The sequence below is a fragment of the Hirundo rustica genome, chromosome Z (genome assembly GCF_015227805.2).
Source record: "Hirundo rustica isolate bHirRus1 chromosome Z, bHirRus1.pri.v3, whole genome shotgun sequence".
NCBI lineage: Eukaryota > Metazoa > Chordata > Aves > Passeriformes > Hirundinidae > Hirundo > Hirundo rustica.
In genome coordinates, this window is record NC_053488.1 from 22,249,527 (window position 1) to 22,264,681 (window position 15,155).

General features: G+C 47.8%; 1 protein-coding gene across 1 annotated transcript in view; it reads left to right on the plus strand.

The window, feature by feature from the left end:
• The window catches only part of FAM219A (family with sequence similarity 219 member A), a 107,113-nt gene extending 96,313 nt beyond the window's left edge, over window positions 1–10,800 (plus strand). The window contains exons 3-5 of the mRNA XM_040089975.1: window positions 54–134; window positions 467–521; window positions 1,675–10,800. Coding sequence (XP_039945909.1) covers window positions 54–134; window positions 467–521; window positions 1,675–1,833 — 295 coding nt within the window. The 3' untranslated portion in view covers window positions 1,834–10,800. The remainder of the gene's footprint in view (window positions 1–53; window positions 135–466; window positions 522–1,674) is intronic.
• The last annotated feature ends 4,355 nt before the right edge of the window (window positions 10,801–15,155 follow it).

Sequence of the window (15,155 nt, forward strand, 5' to 3'; positions counted from 1 at the left end):
GTGTGGTGCTGAGCTTTACTGTGTGGTTAATGGACAACATTTAATTATTTCAGGCTCGTCGTTCCCAATAAGGGCTACTCTTCGCTAGACCAGAGTCCAGATGAAAAGCCCCTGGTAGCCCTGGATACAGACAGGTAGGCAAATGGTTAAAAAGGTGATATACATGACAGCTTAAGTGAGTTTTCATGCCAGAGGGCAGCATTCACACTCTTCCCTCCACTGTTCCCTCTGACCTGTGCTGTGGCAGGTCCCTGTGTGAGGACAAGTGAGGAGAGCTGTGAGAAAAGTGCACTGTGATGGAAAGATTTGAGTGTCACAGATGAAAGCTGCTCTATAGGCTCCCTTGATGTAACTTCTCTGCGCCTCCAGAACAGTCTCATGGCACAAGAAAGATAGGACTAAGTTGGGAATACAGGTCTCATCTAACCAGTTTTCCTTCTTTGCTGTATCTTGTATTTCCCTGCAGTGATGATGACTTTGATATGTCCAGATATTCCTCCTCCGGATACTCATCAGCTGAGGTGAGTTATACTCTCTCCTGCCTTCCTTGCCATGAATGCAGAAAACAGAGCAGCCAGAAACGGCTTAGAGTGGCCTTACACAGACAGAAATGGCTATGCAACAAATTGAATAGTGGTATAGACCCTGTGAGTCTGGAAGGGGCCATGGCAGAAACTGTGTCATGTTGCTTTCTTCCTTCTCTGGTGATCCAGTTGGCTCCATATTGACACTGCCGTGGCACAGAGATCTGCTCATCAGCAGGTTTCACAGCTACTTTTGGTTTCACTCAAACTTTCCCTCATTCTGCTTAGTCTTGCAGCGACCCATGAGGTTCAAAAGCATCATGTTGTCTGCCATGGCAGCTCAGCAACTTTATGCCTGCTAAGGACTCAAATAAAGGATCTGAGAGTGTGCTGTGATTTCCAGTTATTGGAGTGGTCAGGGTCACCCAGTGTGTGTTTACTTGGAGCAAGCAGAAATTCCAGGGTGGACTTGCAGATATGAACTCTTGCCCTTTCAGAGAGAAAAGGCAGGAAGCTCAGGCTTGTTAGTTCCTCTGCATTGTTTCTCAGTATATTCCCAAACACTCATGAATTTGTTGCTCAGCCTCTGGCTACTGCTTCTGTAGGATTTTGCATCCAGGGTGCTGAGCAGCCATTCTGCCCACAAACTGCTCAGAACTCTTCCCCCTTGTATCTCTTCCTTGGAAAAAATACCTCTGAAACCCTGGGAAATAGCCAAGAGCAGTGACCGTATCAGAAGATCTGAGCTGCTTCTGTGCCCTGATGAAGTGTTGTCTATACAGATCCTGTTAGACAGCACTTGAATCTGAGATCACAGAGCCAAACTTTACTGTCTTTTAACTGCTATAGTGTGCCTCAGACTGAGAGGGGGAACTTCCTATCTGCCACTAAATATTATTATTGCATTACTTTAACTGAGGCTTGTCCTCAGGGAAAACTTATTCCAGAACAAAGCAGTGCATTTCATTCTAGATATTCCTGTTCTGGAGAAATTAGTACCCTCCTCTCACCTGAGGTTAAAAAATAGGACTGTGGGGCAGCTGTTAATGTTGGGGAAATACATTCCAGAATAGGGGACCTCCTTCGTCTTCTGAGCAACAGAAGTAAGAAGTCCCAAGTGGTTTTTGACTGTCTGTCTCTTTGTCTGTAGCAGATCAACCAAGACTTGAACATCCAGCTGCTAAAGGACGGGTACCGGTTAGATGAGATCCCAGATGACGAGGACCTCGACCTAATCCCCCCTAAATCGGTCAACCCTACCTGCATGTGTTGCCAAGCCACCTCCTCCACCGCCTGTCACATCCAGTAGTGAGGCCGGCAGGCCGTGATCAGTGCTTTCCACTATAACTGTAAAACTTAACAGCCATTGCTTCCTCCTATGGTAGGACGTGCACCTCTTTGTGTTCATGGAGCCAGGAGAAACCAAAAAATTCATTTTATGATTGGTTGATAACTTATTTTAAACTATAGTAAAACAAAAGAGAAGTTGCTCAAAGTGCCAGGCAGTGCCTGGCAGAACTGACTGGTCTGGAGAGTGAATGCAGAGGGGTCCAGAGATACCTCCTTGGTTTGTTTAGGCACTGGGGATATTTTGTAAAGTGTCTTTTTCCAGAATGGGAAAGGTCAGGTGGGACTTCAGGTAATCCTGCCCACTGAAACCAATCCATCTGCAAGATTAGGGCAAGTTGGAGGTATCAAAGTGTTTTACCAATGAGAGGAAGTCAGTTCTTAATTCATTCACTAAACCTGTTTCATTTGCATAACCAAAATTATATTATAACTGGGGCACAGGAATGGGGACAGACCAGGGCATCCTTTCTTATGGCAAGGCTAGCCAGGACTAGCATGACACAATTCATTCACTTGTGAAAGGGACAAGTAGGTGACATTTCACTGTGAGTCAGTACTAGCTAGAGCTGTTGTGTCACATAGCCAATGCAATCTACCCTAGCGCCACATTAAATTACCACCAAACACATCAGATTAGATCTGCAATCCACTCAAGCACTTTGAGGATTTGCTCATGGCCTGGGAATACCAACCATACTTGTAACTTCAGTTCAGTCACGTATTCTGACTTCAGCCTGTATTTAATCCCTGTGCAACCCATCTCTTTCCAAAAATCTTAAACTTTGTTCAACTGAGAAGAAATTAATCCTTCATGAGTCCAGACTAGAGATGTACAGCCTGAACAACAGTTCTGGAAAAGCTAGTTGAAGAAAGCACATTTTAACAGTGCTTGACTCTTGATATTCTCTTAACACTGTGTCTCTGGGTGCCTGTGGGAGAGACTCGTTAATGCTGAAGTCATCAGTGTGGTGGGGTCGGACTTGAGAGGAATTTTCAGCAACAGCAGAGTTATGAACAGCTTCAATTGAAAGATGCTCATGAGAGGAAACTACTGTTCACCCCCTATCTGCCCACTTGTGAGCCAGGTCAGGAGCAGTTGTGTTTTATTTGGTGCTGGAAAAATTAGGATACCTGTTACATTAGGTTGCTGGCCTGAGCTCCCAGTTCACCAGCAGAATGTTTTGAATGCAGAATCACTTCTGAAATTAGGAAGCATGTTCTCTCACTGGCTTCAGCATGTGCAAGGGATGGGCTGACATTTTTCTTGGTGTTGAAATCTTTTGCCACAGGAAAAATTCTTGTGTTTTCCTGGCCTTTCAGGAGGAAGGACCACCTGCCTTGGGGCATCACCTGCTTTGTAGCCTGGGAGAGGAAAAAACTGAGGGTTCTTCTGAGCTTCCCATCTGAATTCCTGAGTCATAAAACAGAGTCTGAGTTGTACCACAACAGACAGATTCCCCCATCTGAAGGAGCTGAGTCTTTAAGAAGTCCTATTTATAATTAGCAGGAGATTTTTTTTAACATCCTCTGCAGTGCAGAGCTTGATACCAGCCACAGATCAAGTGAAAGAGCAGGCACATGAGGTTCCCAGCCTTATTTGCTTGATGGTATTGACAACTTTTAAAGCTATGCCTAAAACAGCATGCTGCCATCCTGGTTCCAGGCCATAGAAAGAGGACTTGGTGCTGTTTATTGAGCATCCCTGCTTCTTCATGTGGAAGTGATGGTTAACTTGCCAGCTCCCGTAGAGATAGTGTTCCTCAAGTGAATTAATATCCTTTTCTCACCACAAGGTAGTGCTGAGGGGGAATACTTCCAAAATACAACTCAGGTTGAGGTTATTAAGTTGTCTGGAGGTAGGGGAAGTAGTAGAGTAGAGAGAAAGTTGAAAGGGAAAAACATTCCTTAAGCAGTCTTTTTTAATGGGGAATGTACTCAAAACCTGTAAGAAATGCCATGGTGAAACCAAATCTTACAGGACATGACCAAGGTTCTTTAAATCTTCACTCTTCTGGAGAGGGGCTTTGCAGTTCAGCGCTGGTATCAGGGAATGTCTTCATCACATTTATCCTCCTGGGTTAGTCTCTGTGCCTTCCAGCCAGGCTGCACATACTCAGCCTTTCCCACAGTCCTTGCTCAGGAGCTCGGAGCATTTTGGAGTGCCTGCTAGAGCAACCATCCTTCTCTTCCCCTGGGCCAGCCACTGGGGCTGCACATCCCACAGGTCTCCATCATAGAATTATGCCATAATCTAGGTTCAAAAACACGCTTAAGACCACTATAACCAAGTCCAGCTATAACCAAGCACTGTCCTGTTCAGTCTAGGATAGAGTGAGGCTTGCTCTCACTGTTATCTCTCAGGGTTAACACATTTCCTCTGAGGGACAGACTTCCACTTAGTGGACTTGGCGGTGCTGGATTAACAGTTGGATTCTATGATCTTAAAGGTCTTTTCCAATCTGAGTGATTCTATGACACCCCATCCCATGGCACCATGACCAAGTCCTTTTATTGCCCCTGTTGATGGTTTTTGCTTGCCATGTGCCCTGAGACATTCCCCAAGCCTGCAGTTGCCTTCAGCCCTTTGAATTTTGTGATGTGCATCTGCTTCTAGCACCACCCTTTAGGGATGGAGAGAGGTTAATTCAGATGTTCCACCTGGTGCTTCCTCCAAATACAAACCGAAGCACAACTCAAGTGTTTTTGCCTGTGCACAGGAGTTGGTTGCAGAAATAGTTAGTTTGGCATGACAGTACAGGACCATAAAATGGCAATTTTTTGGCTTCTCCTCTCTATGCTTTGTGTTCATATATTTTATTAGGGAAATAATGTAGAAAGAGTGAGTAAAAATAGTTACTTGTGTAGGGTCGTTATCAGAAAGGCTGAGTGGCTTAAGGCAATGCACATGTGGCTGTCATAGAAAACTGAACACTAACCCTTCTGAACTGCAGCCCCTTCAGCAGGTTATGACCATGCACCGTGTTTGTTGGCCCATTATGGAATATTGTAGACTGCCCATTGATAGGTATCAACCACAGATGACGCTGGTTCCCCCTGTCTGGTCTCATGTTCAGACCTTTGCTTAAGCCAGCAGGTTTTCTCTATGCCTTCAGAGTCACAGAATGGGTAAGGCTGGAAAGAGCCACAGTGGGATCATCTGATCCAGCCTCTCTTCTCAAGCAACCCTTGTTGGAGGTTATAGTGGTGGTTTCCTGGGAAATAGATGGCTATCCTGGCTCTGCTCTCCTTGGACCAGTCTCTGCCACAATGGCCAGAAGAAGGCAGAAGGCAAGAGCACAGACTCTGACTCTCTGTCACAACATTTCTACAAAATCTACAGAGCTGCTGAGTGCTCTCCTAAATGTAGATGGCATGCAAGAAGGAAAATCGTTCCTTCCTCCAGTCTTTGCACCAAACAAGATGGCCTTCTCAGGCCACATTTTCCATCCCAAGTTGTAGAGAAAGCCAAGGGGAGGAATACAGTGGAGTATGAAGTACTGCATCGCTGTCTACCTAAATTACCATGCAAACAGGATGTAAGGGTATTGCTGCTGGTGCCTCCACAAAGAAATTTGCATTTGATGCCTCCTAAAGCCAGACTGAGTTTTTTTAAGGGTTTTATGTAATGTCAGTCACTAAATTAGGTGAGTTTCAGCAAATCCTTTTATTTTATCAGATGTTAATCTGATAAAATATCAGCTGGTATTCTTTAATGTGAGCTGGATTTGAACTCTGCAGTCTCAGCACTCTGTTCTGCCTCTCTTGTCTGCAGACTCCACATTACCGTCTATCTTTGGGAGGAGGAACATCCTCCTAGTCTTGAGGAAGGTCTATAGATAGTGTGGTCATGTCTGCTTTTCTGGTGTTTGCTAATGAACTGCGGCCAAAAGGATGCCCATCCTGAAGGCTCATTTGATATCTTTCCAGACACATCTTGAAGTCAACACTTGGAAGAGCCACTGAGTGATACCTGACATTGCTGCATGTTTGTCCCTAACACAAGTGCTTGGCCATTGTATCTGCTGTGCTATTCTGGCTGTCCTGCCTGCAGATGTCTTGCAACTGCAAAAGCAGGCAACCATTCCTGCTGCAAGGACTTTGAAAGGGACTTCAGGACAGCTTCCCCAGAGGCAAGTTGGGCTCAGCTCCTTCTGGTTTGTTTCGCCAGCTCTCGTCCCAAAAGGAGGCAACCCACTGTGTTCAGCAGTTGGCTGGCTGACACGCAGGTCTGCAGTGCAAGCAGAATCCTTTCCTTTCTGTGCACAGTCTGATCCTGGGCTGGCCTGCAGGCTGTACAGGAGAATTCAAGAGGCTTGAAAAATGCAGTGCCCTGTGTGTGACTCAACAGAAACGTAAAGATGCTTTTGAAGAAAGGAAGGACCCAGCTGGGCAACAGATGGAAAAAAGGAAAAGGAAAACAAGCAATAGCTAGAAAGATTGCCAAGTGCTGTCTTGGCCTAGGGCAGGTCCCAGGTGTCCACACTGATCTGTCCCAGTGCAGTGTTGATGCCAGCAGGGAGCAAAACTTGTTTGCAGATGTACACACCAGAAACACCCTGTCCCTGACCTGGCACTGCAGCCAAATACAGCCCTGGTGGGTCTGCTGGCCTGTTAAAGCACAGAAATGAGATCTGAGGTTCTTGCTGCTGCTGATATTTACTCTTAACTCAGGCAAGTCACATCCCTTCTTGATGTCCATTCCCTTCTGGAGCACATGGGAGAAATCTGCCTTCCCAAAGTACTACTGCCATCCTGCATGGGTACTGCCAAGTATGAGAGGTACCTCTGATAGGACAGTTCTGCAAGCAGGATGTAAATAACATGCTACAGAGATTTAGCTGCTATTTTCAAAGTACTACTCTGCTTTCCCTCTGTTTACCATCTTCTGATGTTCCTCACACATGCCAGAAGGCAGCAGGGTGGAGGTTAGTACAGAGGTTAAACATCTTTGGAGAAAGACGTTTGTCAAGGATATGTTATCCAGTTACAAGGCAGCTGACTCTTGCACAATTGGCTTCTGAGTTTGCCTGCTCCCAGAGGGAACGTGTACAAAGATTTGGTGGCCCAACAGCACCATCCACTGATAGCAGAATTCAGGAATTTAGGAGTGCAGCTTGGGATGGTGAACAGTTATGAAAGGGAACAGAGGACTGAAAGGCTCATTTTTGGGATATTCCCATGACAGTTTCATGCTCTTGCTTCTAGCAACCGTATGATCATCTTACCCTTTAGACTGGTGGTTCTACCTGGGCTTCTCCTTTGCTTTTCCATTCTTACTTAAAATCTACCTGGGGTATTGCCACTCTTATCTAGATTGCTGTAGGCTTTGGCACCTGGCTGCTGCTCGGCTCAGCAAGCTTGGGTTGCATGTTCAAAAGTAACATCTGCATAGAGGAGCAGTGCCACAGGGCTAGCTGGGAAGGCATGGAAAGGTCTTCCTTTTATAAGCTGCTTTTCACCTCTAGGCATACTTGTCTCTTCCTTTCAAGGCTCAGCTGTGAGAGGGATTGCTCCAAACTACACGTCATCAGACAAAGCCACCTTTGTTACAGAACCATACAAGACCTGAAGTAGAAGGACCAGGAATTTAGCATAAAGGGAGATTTTGTGGCCTGGGATTATCTACAGGAGGTTGGTGGAGGTTTCTCATAGGGGTTGTGGTCCATATTTTAACTTCCTGTATTATGCAGCTGAGCTGCCACATTGCTTCCCAAATATTACAGCTAAATCCCTTCCTTTGCCCCACTTGACATTGCTGGCAGTCCCAGGATGACAGAGCTGAACACTGTCTGAGCACATCTTTAACAGCTTGCTGGGGAGGCAGAGGCTGAGACTGACTGAGATCACACAGAGCACAGCTCCATGGCCCACGCAAGCATGCAGCAAACGGTGTCACAGAGCAGCACAGACACTGGCAGGACAGGTTGCAGCTTTCCCTGGTGCCTGTGGAGAGCAGCTTTTCCCATTGCTTTAAAGACCCATTTGCCACTGGTGATAACTTTGCTTTCTCTAAAAAGCTGCTCCAGCAAAAAATGGATTTGCTCCTGGAAGGTGCCCACCTCATGGATGGTGCTTGGCCTGTGGAGGTATTTCCATAGTAACAACTGGTGATTCAGGTGGTGGGATTGGATCAAGGAGTGGAAGGTACAAAATAAACCTCATTAAAATGTGACTGTCTCAGACTGTCACTGGAAAGCAGTGCACCAATAAAAGGCCTCTGAAAGGCCAGGCTAAGTCCCATACCTGCTGAGATATTTATCCTCTCAGAGCAGCCTTTCTCCCCTAGCTGCCCATGCAACTGTCCCAGGTGAGCTCCTTTGGGAAGCACTGCTCTTCACTCAGGCTGCCTTTTTGCTTTTGCAACCTAAATAAGCTGCAGGTCCATTTGGTATCCACCTTCCTCAAGCCTCCATGATTTGGAAGACACAGTTTGTTGAGAGACGTAATACAGACACATGGAAAGAGCTGAAAAACCTGGGCAAGCACTCTTCATGACAGACCTTCATATCCACCCCCAGTTCACAGATTTGTTTGTTCAGTTTCTTTGCTTGAAGAAGCTGTGGTAGCAGCTGTGTTCAACTTGTGGCTGCCTCTGTCCTAAGACAAAGCCCAAGCAAAAGTCAGGCCAGCTGTAGGTCAGTGAATGTGATGGGGTGAGAATCAGACGGGAGGCTGGAATTTCTCTTCACTCACATGAAGGCTGGAATTTCTCTTCACTCACATGAAGGCTATGGGGCTGAGGATTCACTAGGTTCGTGCAAAACCTGGTGAGATCCAGCCCGCTAAGCCGGATGCCTTCACCTTCCTGGCCTCAATGCTGTGTGTCCAGGTCTGCAGACCAGGTCCCAGACCGGCCAGCCCACATGCTTCTGGTGTGGCCTGGAGTCCTGCAGCAGAGGCCTCAGAAGGGAGCCTGTTGGCTCTGCTCTTGCTGCACTGGGGCAGGGTGCTGTGAGACACTGGTGGGACTGTAGTTCTGCTGGGAAAAACTCTGGTGGAGGATGAAGTCTTTGCAGGGGAGACAATTCAGAAAGTTGGGGTTTTCCCCTCCCCTTTTTGCACTTTTTAAACTCTTTTTACTCCTTCCACAGAGGTTATTGAACCTTCAGTTTAATAAGGGAGAGGAGCTGCCATTAAATAGGTTTCTGAAGGGTCTGAAAGCAGGTGCTGGCTGGCTTGCAGGGCTGGTCTGTCCCTGACGTGATTTCCAGACCTCATTGTCCAACCTGTAGCAGAGTCACCCCATGAGCTGGGCAAGGACTGGGGTGGGAGTGTCAGCACCGGCCATCATGCCAAACAGCCATGGCTTCCCAAACTGAAGAAGAATCAGACCAGGAAGTGGGGGAAGGATCAACCGCAGTAGAAAGGTAGCTAGTTGTCACAAGTAATCTTCGGTATTCGTGTCCAGTGGTTAGTCCTAGAATTGCAAGCCTTGTTATATTGCACACACGTCCTCCTTCCACTCCTCTTTTCTCAAAGCAGCCGTCACCTTTCTTCCCCCTGCCCCATGCACTAGTGATGAGCATCAGAGGCAGTTGCACCAAAGTGATTCTCAGCCCAGTTCTGCATCCCACTCTCCCACCCGAACCCAAGGCAACCCGGACAGTAGTTGGCCTTCATGAGTCTAGTAATTACAGTTGGGTTTCTTTCCTTGTGTTTCATGGCTTCCTTCCCATGCACTCTAGCAGGGCAGTACAGGAGGCTCTGACCATGTCCCAGGAAGTTTCTTTGCCCCAGTAGCACCTTGCAGACATGCACCTTACTGGGAATGTACTGGGTCGATGCTGGTGAGGTCAGGCACTGCCGATCTTGAATGGGTGGCAGCTGATGGGGATCCACCCAAGGAAGTTGGCAGAAAGTGGCTACTGTCCCTTTTCTTTTCTTTTTTGAGGGAGAGAGGGATTTTTTTGGCATTACAATTATTGTCCATCTTCCAGTGGCCAAGTTCTGGGCTGCATTAATAATTGGGGGTTCATTGGCTGTCCAGGCAGGTGTGGAGCTCTGCACCAACATTAATAGCAAATGTCATGACTGTAGGCAGAGCCTACATACAGGATGGGTTTCTTCCATGCTGGCAAAGTACTTTCAGCAGGCTCCAGATGGACACTTCTGGCAGACAAACAGCGCTCCTCCAAGTCCGGATCAAATCTGCACTTCCATTTTGTGTCCTCAGCATGGAAAAAAAATCAGCCTAAGCAAACGCCTTCCAGGTCTCCATTCCCTGTGTGGTGCCTGGTGCCCCAGGGGAAGGAGTGGTGGGAAGCATTTCAGGGTCACCAAAAGCAAGATCCTTCTTGGATTTATTGAACGGAAATACATTTCAGGATGGGAGACCTCCCAGCCTTTGTGTTAATCTCAAGAGCAGGAGATGAATTTCTGGCTGTCCTTGCATATAGTGAAATATAGCTGAAACAGCCAAACACAAATAGAATTAAATGTAGGGTTTGACCTGAATAACCTTTTAATTAGGAAGATAAATTTGTTGTAGCTTGACCTTAGTCCTTGTTAGGAACCTGCTAATTATTTGACATGCAGAGTGTATTAATGCTGCACTTAACTTGGCCATTGTTTTTTTTATCTGGTTTGGGGAGTTTTTTCACTCCCGAAGCATCAGTCTGCATCTTGTATGGGTTTCTTTTGTTTCTTTTTCTCCCATTAAGATCATGTAGCACACTGTTGTACTTTTGTTCCTGTCTGTGTAGAGTATTGCCTTAAACAGATAGTTGTGTTATGGTTTGTTTTGGGTTTTCTCTTTTCTACCATCAGTTTTATGCATTAATTTATTTTAAAATATGGGGGTTTTTTTCAAAAACATTAAAAATGTGTATAATATTTTTTTTAACATTTCCATTGCAGTATTTATCATTGTTACTGGTTGTGTGTAGTGTAACGGAATTAATGATATTAAAAAGCATACATATGAAAACCAGCCTGACAGCCTTTTTTTTCATTGGAGCAAACCAGGGCGAGGGGTGTGGACTGCACCAGCTCCTCTGAGCTCCCAGCAGTCACAGATACTGAAACCAGAGGTGCAGCCTTCACACCATGGCCTGCTTGGTCCAAGAAACAACGGCTGCTGTGACCTGTGCGAATGGCAGAAGTAAATATCCCAGGACTGGCCACCAATATTTGGGAAACACAAGTCCCCAGGGCAGCAGGAAGGTACACAAGGCTGGACCCAGCCCCTGCATCTGGTCTGTGAGAAGCAGAAAGAGCTGCTGCATCTGTATGACACCAGTGGGTGAAATAACCTTTTCTCCAGCCTTTCCCCTCAGAGCTGTTGGCACAGGAGCCAAGCCCTGTTCTAAAGTCCAGTACTAACAGCCGGAAAACCTGTCGACCACCAGGGACAGAGGATAGCCATGGAGGTCAGTGGATCACGCTGGCAACAAATCTGGTGCAGGATTGGTACCTCCACAACTGAGAGGCTTGGATTCCACCTCTGCACAGTGGTGTTCCCCAGACCTGTGCCCTGGGTTGCTCCAAGGCCAGGGAGCTGGGGCAGGGGTAGGCCCTGCAGTGTCCACCTTCCCCTCCCAGACTCCCTGAAGGGGGTGGGGCTGATGGAGAGCCTAAACCTGGCTCAACAAAGACCAGTAAGGTGTGAAAATCAAGGGCAGCTTGTTTTCTTCTTCTCTAAGGGCACATAATTCACTTTTGCTGAGACCCACTCAGGTGTTCCAGATTCTCCAGCAGCAAACCAGGCAGGGCTCTGCAGCCCTTCAGGGACACAGGTTGGCATCCCTCCTGCTAAAATGGGTGTGGGTCTGCGCCTATGGATCTGCCAAAATGAAGCAGCAGAGGGGCTGGAACAGAGAGCACAGCAGGGCTCTGAGTGGGCGCTGTGTTACAGGCCAGACCAGAGCAGAGCTTGGCTTGTCCCCATCAGTGCAGGGGCATTTCTGCTCAGCTCTCCAGCTCTGGAGGAAGCAAACCCAGTTCATGCCTCTCCCACTCTGGCATGACCTAGCTGCCTCTGCACTGAGATGGATGAGGATTGCTCACTCTTATTGCAGAGACCATTACCCGGGATGGAACAGCAAACAAGGCATACGCTATCACCCAAATCCAGCTTTTAACCAAAAAGGGGGAGACAAGGCAGGCAATAAATTCCCTGTCTACTTCATCAGGCTGGGACGGCTGTGCTGGTGCTGTGCCACAGGCATTGGCTGCACTGGTGTGGGAGTCTCTGCCTGCAGCTGGATTGCTGTAGGATTTCCAAGGAAATACATGAGAAAGGGGCTTGAAAAGCCACAATCACTGCTCTTGCAACTACCAAAATAAAATTATCTTGACTAGGACCAGCTGAAACTATTTCCTACCATTGTTAAGGTAGCTGCCAGCAGGAGGGGAGGGAGCTGGGAGCCAAGACAAAATGAGGAGTATACTGCCCAAGAGGGATGTAGGCAGGAATTGCAGTCAAGGAGCATGGCTATGGGACTGACAGAAAGCCACCAAATCCCACTGTTCCCATTTTGTGGCATCACGGATCACATAATTATCACCCTGGGCTGCAAGTGCCAACCCACACCTGTCCCAGCAGGCCACATGTTCCTCTTCTCAAAAAAACACAGGACCCCCAGCAGCACTTTTACCAACTCTGCTGCTCACTGTGCTCTGTCAAAAAGACCATCCAAGAGTGGGCTCCACAGCAGCTCTGGAAATAGAGTAAGTTTATAACAGGGAAGTGCTGCAGGAGAAAAATTTCGGTGTTTCTATGCCTACACAGTTGCAGATGCAGGAGGGTGTCACCAAGACTCAGAGGGTGCCTCACTGTTACCTCTGTAGTGAGTCAGTGTAATGCTCCCTGGTCAGGAAAGTGTTTGACACCCCATGCTATGTGCCAGCTGACATTTCCCCTAGAGCTGCAGCCTGGCAGTCACCAGCAGAAGCTGTGACATGTCCTCCCTGTCCATGGATAGGTTTCAGAGTGCACCAGGCACAGGATCTGCTGAAGAAGGGAAATCGAGACAGTGACAGGGCTCATGCCAGGCTGCTGTGTGACATGGTGATGATGGGGTTGCTCTGAGAGTTGCTTTAACGCAGTTCCCAGACTCAGATGAGTTCCAACTGGTGGGTCTTCCATGCCAGGGTACCATGTGAAGGGCTGGGGGGAGTTCTGAGCCCTGAAAATCCCCTCCCAGCCCTGGTCCTGCAGGAGGAGCGATCCCTGAGCCAAGGCCCCAATCAAAACGTGCTGTGGGACACAGCTTTCCCCTCATAGGATAAGAAGGTCACTGGCACCGAGGCAAAGCTCACTGCAAACCAGCTCATCTCCAGCAGCCTCATTACCATGTGCATGATAATGAGGGAGCAAGCAGAGGGCATGGAAAGGGATATCACCACTGTGCAGGACAGAAACAACACATGCTACCAACCAGGGCACCGCCCTGCTCCATGAAACCCTGCCCTCTCAGGCCTTGCCAGCTGTAGGACATTGGTACAGTCCTGTAACTCCTTTCACAACCTCTGCTTGCCCCATTCCTGGCAGTCCCGGAGCACTCACCCCATCTCCCACTAGGCAAAGTGCTCAAATGTCTATGCACACCCTGGATGCAGAGGCACAGAGGCCAGTGATGCCATCCTCTGTCCCATGGTTTTGGGTGAGTAGGAACCTTGGGGAAAGGATCACAGTGCTGCTATGACCCCCAAGGGAGGCTTGATGCTCAGATCTCCAGCTGCATTTCCACCCTTAGATCCTGCCAAGTAATTTGTTTCACTGTGTGTCCTGGCAGCCATGAAGGCAGATGCTGCCACATGGAATGGATGTCTCTTCCCACTCCCTACAGTCTGTAGGGATTAACAATGCCCCCATTACAAAATCCATTGAGCCAAGGTCAGCTCATGCAGCTGATTGAGGTGGCAAAGAAGGAGCACTACAGAAACACCATCAACCATCAGCCCAGCTTCCTATTGACCTGAGATGAACTGGTTGCCCAGCTCCAAAGTTTCTGCCAAGGTGCCAGCTGTCCTTCTGTGTCATAACGAGCACATCTTCATGGGGTCGAGGGTCTGATGGTGCTGGCAGTGGGTCTGTTCATCCCCTCTTTGCATCTTTTGTCCTCCCCATGCCAAAGGGATGCTCTCTCAGTATATGTACTTGTGGCTTTGCCATGGCCATCCATCCATCTCCTTCCCTGGACTGAGACTGTCCCCATCTCAGGGATGTCTGCACATCCTGAGGGTTCTTACTTGCAGTGGCCCATAAATTTCCCCGGGTAGTAAGTGCTGCCTGAGGAATACTCTCCTGGTGCCCTATAGTCCCCAGGGATCTCTGACAGATCCTTAAGAAAGCCAGATTTTCTCTCAGGACAGAGGTACAAACATACAGTTGTGTGTATGCATGGTCTCATCCAGCCATGCTTGGGACTGTACAACACTTGTAATCCTGCTGGCATCCCTGAGCCGGTCTTGCACGTAACTGAGCATCTCCCAGATTTTGGGGCCACATCAGTTTCTTGTGCTGCTCTTGTATATTCTGTTGTCATTGTGTGCTCTACTTACCAAGAACACATTCCCTGGCCACACTGCTTTTTGTGCAGTAATCAGCCCTGTCCTTCACCCACAGCAGGTCTGGAAGCCCCTTTTAATCCCCACATGTTTACCTTTAGGATGTCCCTGTTGCTGAAGCAGCTTTTTTCCAGCCCTGGACAGAGGGCAGAAAAAACACTGTTCTACCAGCACAGTCATCACTCTGCTATTGCATCAAATCCCTGTGAGCCAAAATTAGGTGTGAGACTTAGGAGAAAACATGGGATTTGCTTTAAATTCCTGAGTTTAGAAACTAAAACCAAGGAACAAGAATAAACAGGAAGCACTGGATTCCCCATATATGTCCATATGCCTGAGCCTCAGAGAGAAGTTTCTCAAGGTCTTCTCCACTGAGAAACAGGAATGTTTTCCTCAATCGGCATGGGTCTGGTAACAAGAATTTTAGGAAAATGACCATAAGAGAGAGGTGTTTGCAGGCAGGGAGACCCACTGGAAATGGCTCACTGAGATGGCAATGCCAGGGTACATTAGTTTATCTCAAAGGCTTATTTTGCCCCGTAGCACTGGTGAATGGTAAAGGTGGTCTTTCACTAAAATTTGCTAAGGCAATTGTTCCCCACAGACCCCTTCCCACAGGCTGGGGAAGGGTGGAGAAATTTCACTGCCTGCTGGTTTGGTGGGCACTTCAACAGCTTTTGCAAGCTGGTGCCCTCCTGCCACGCAACAAGCCGGAGACCAAGAAAGCATGCAAGGGAAAGCTCTCGGAGCATAGTAACACAGCCAAAAATA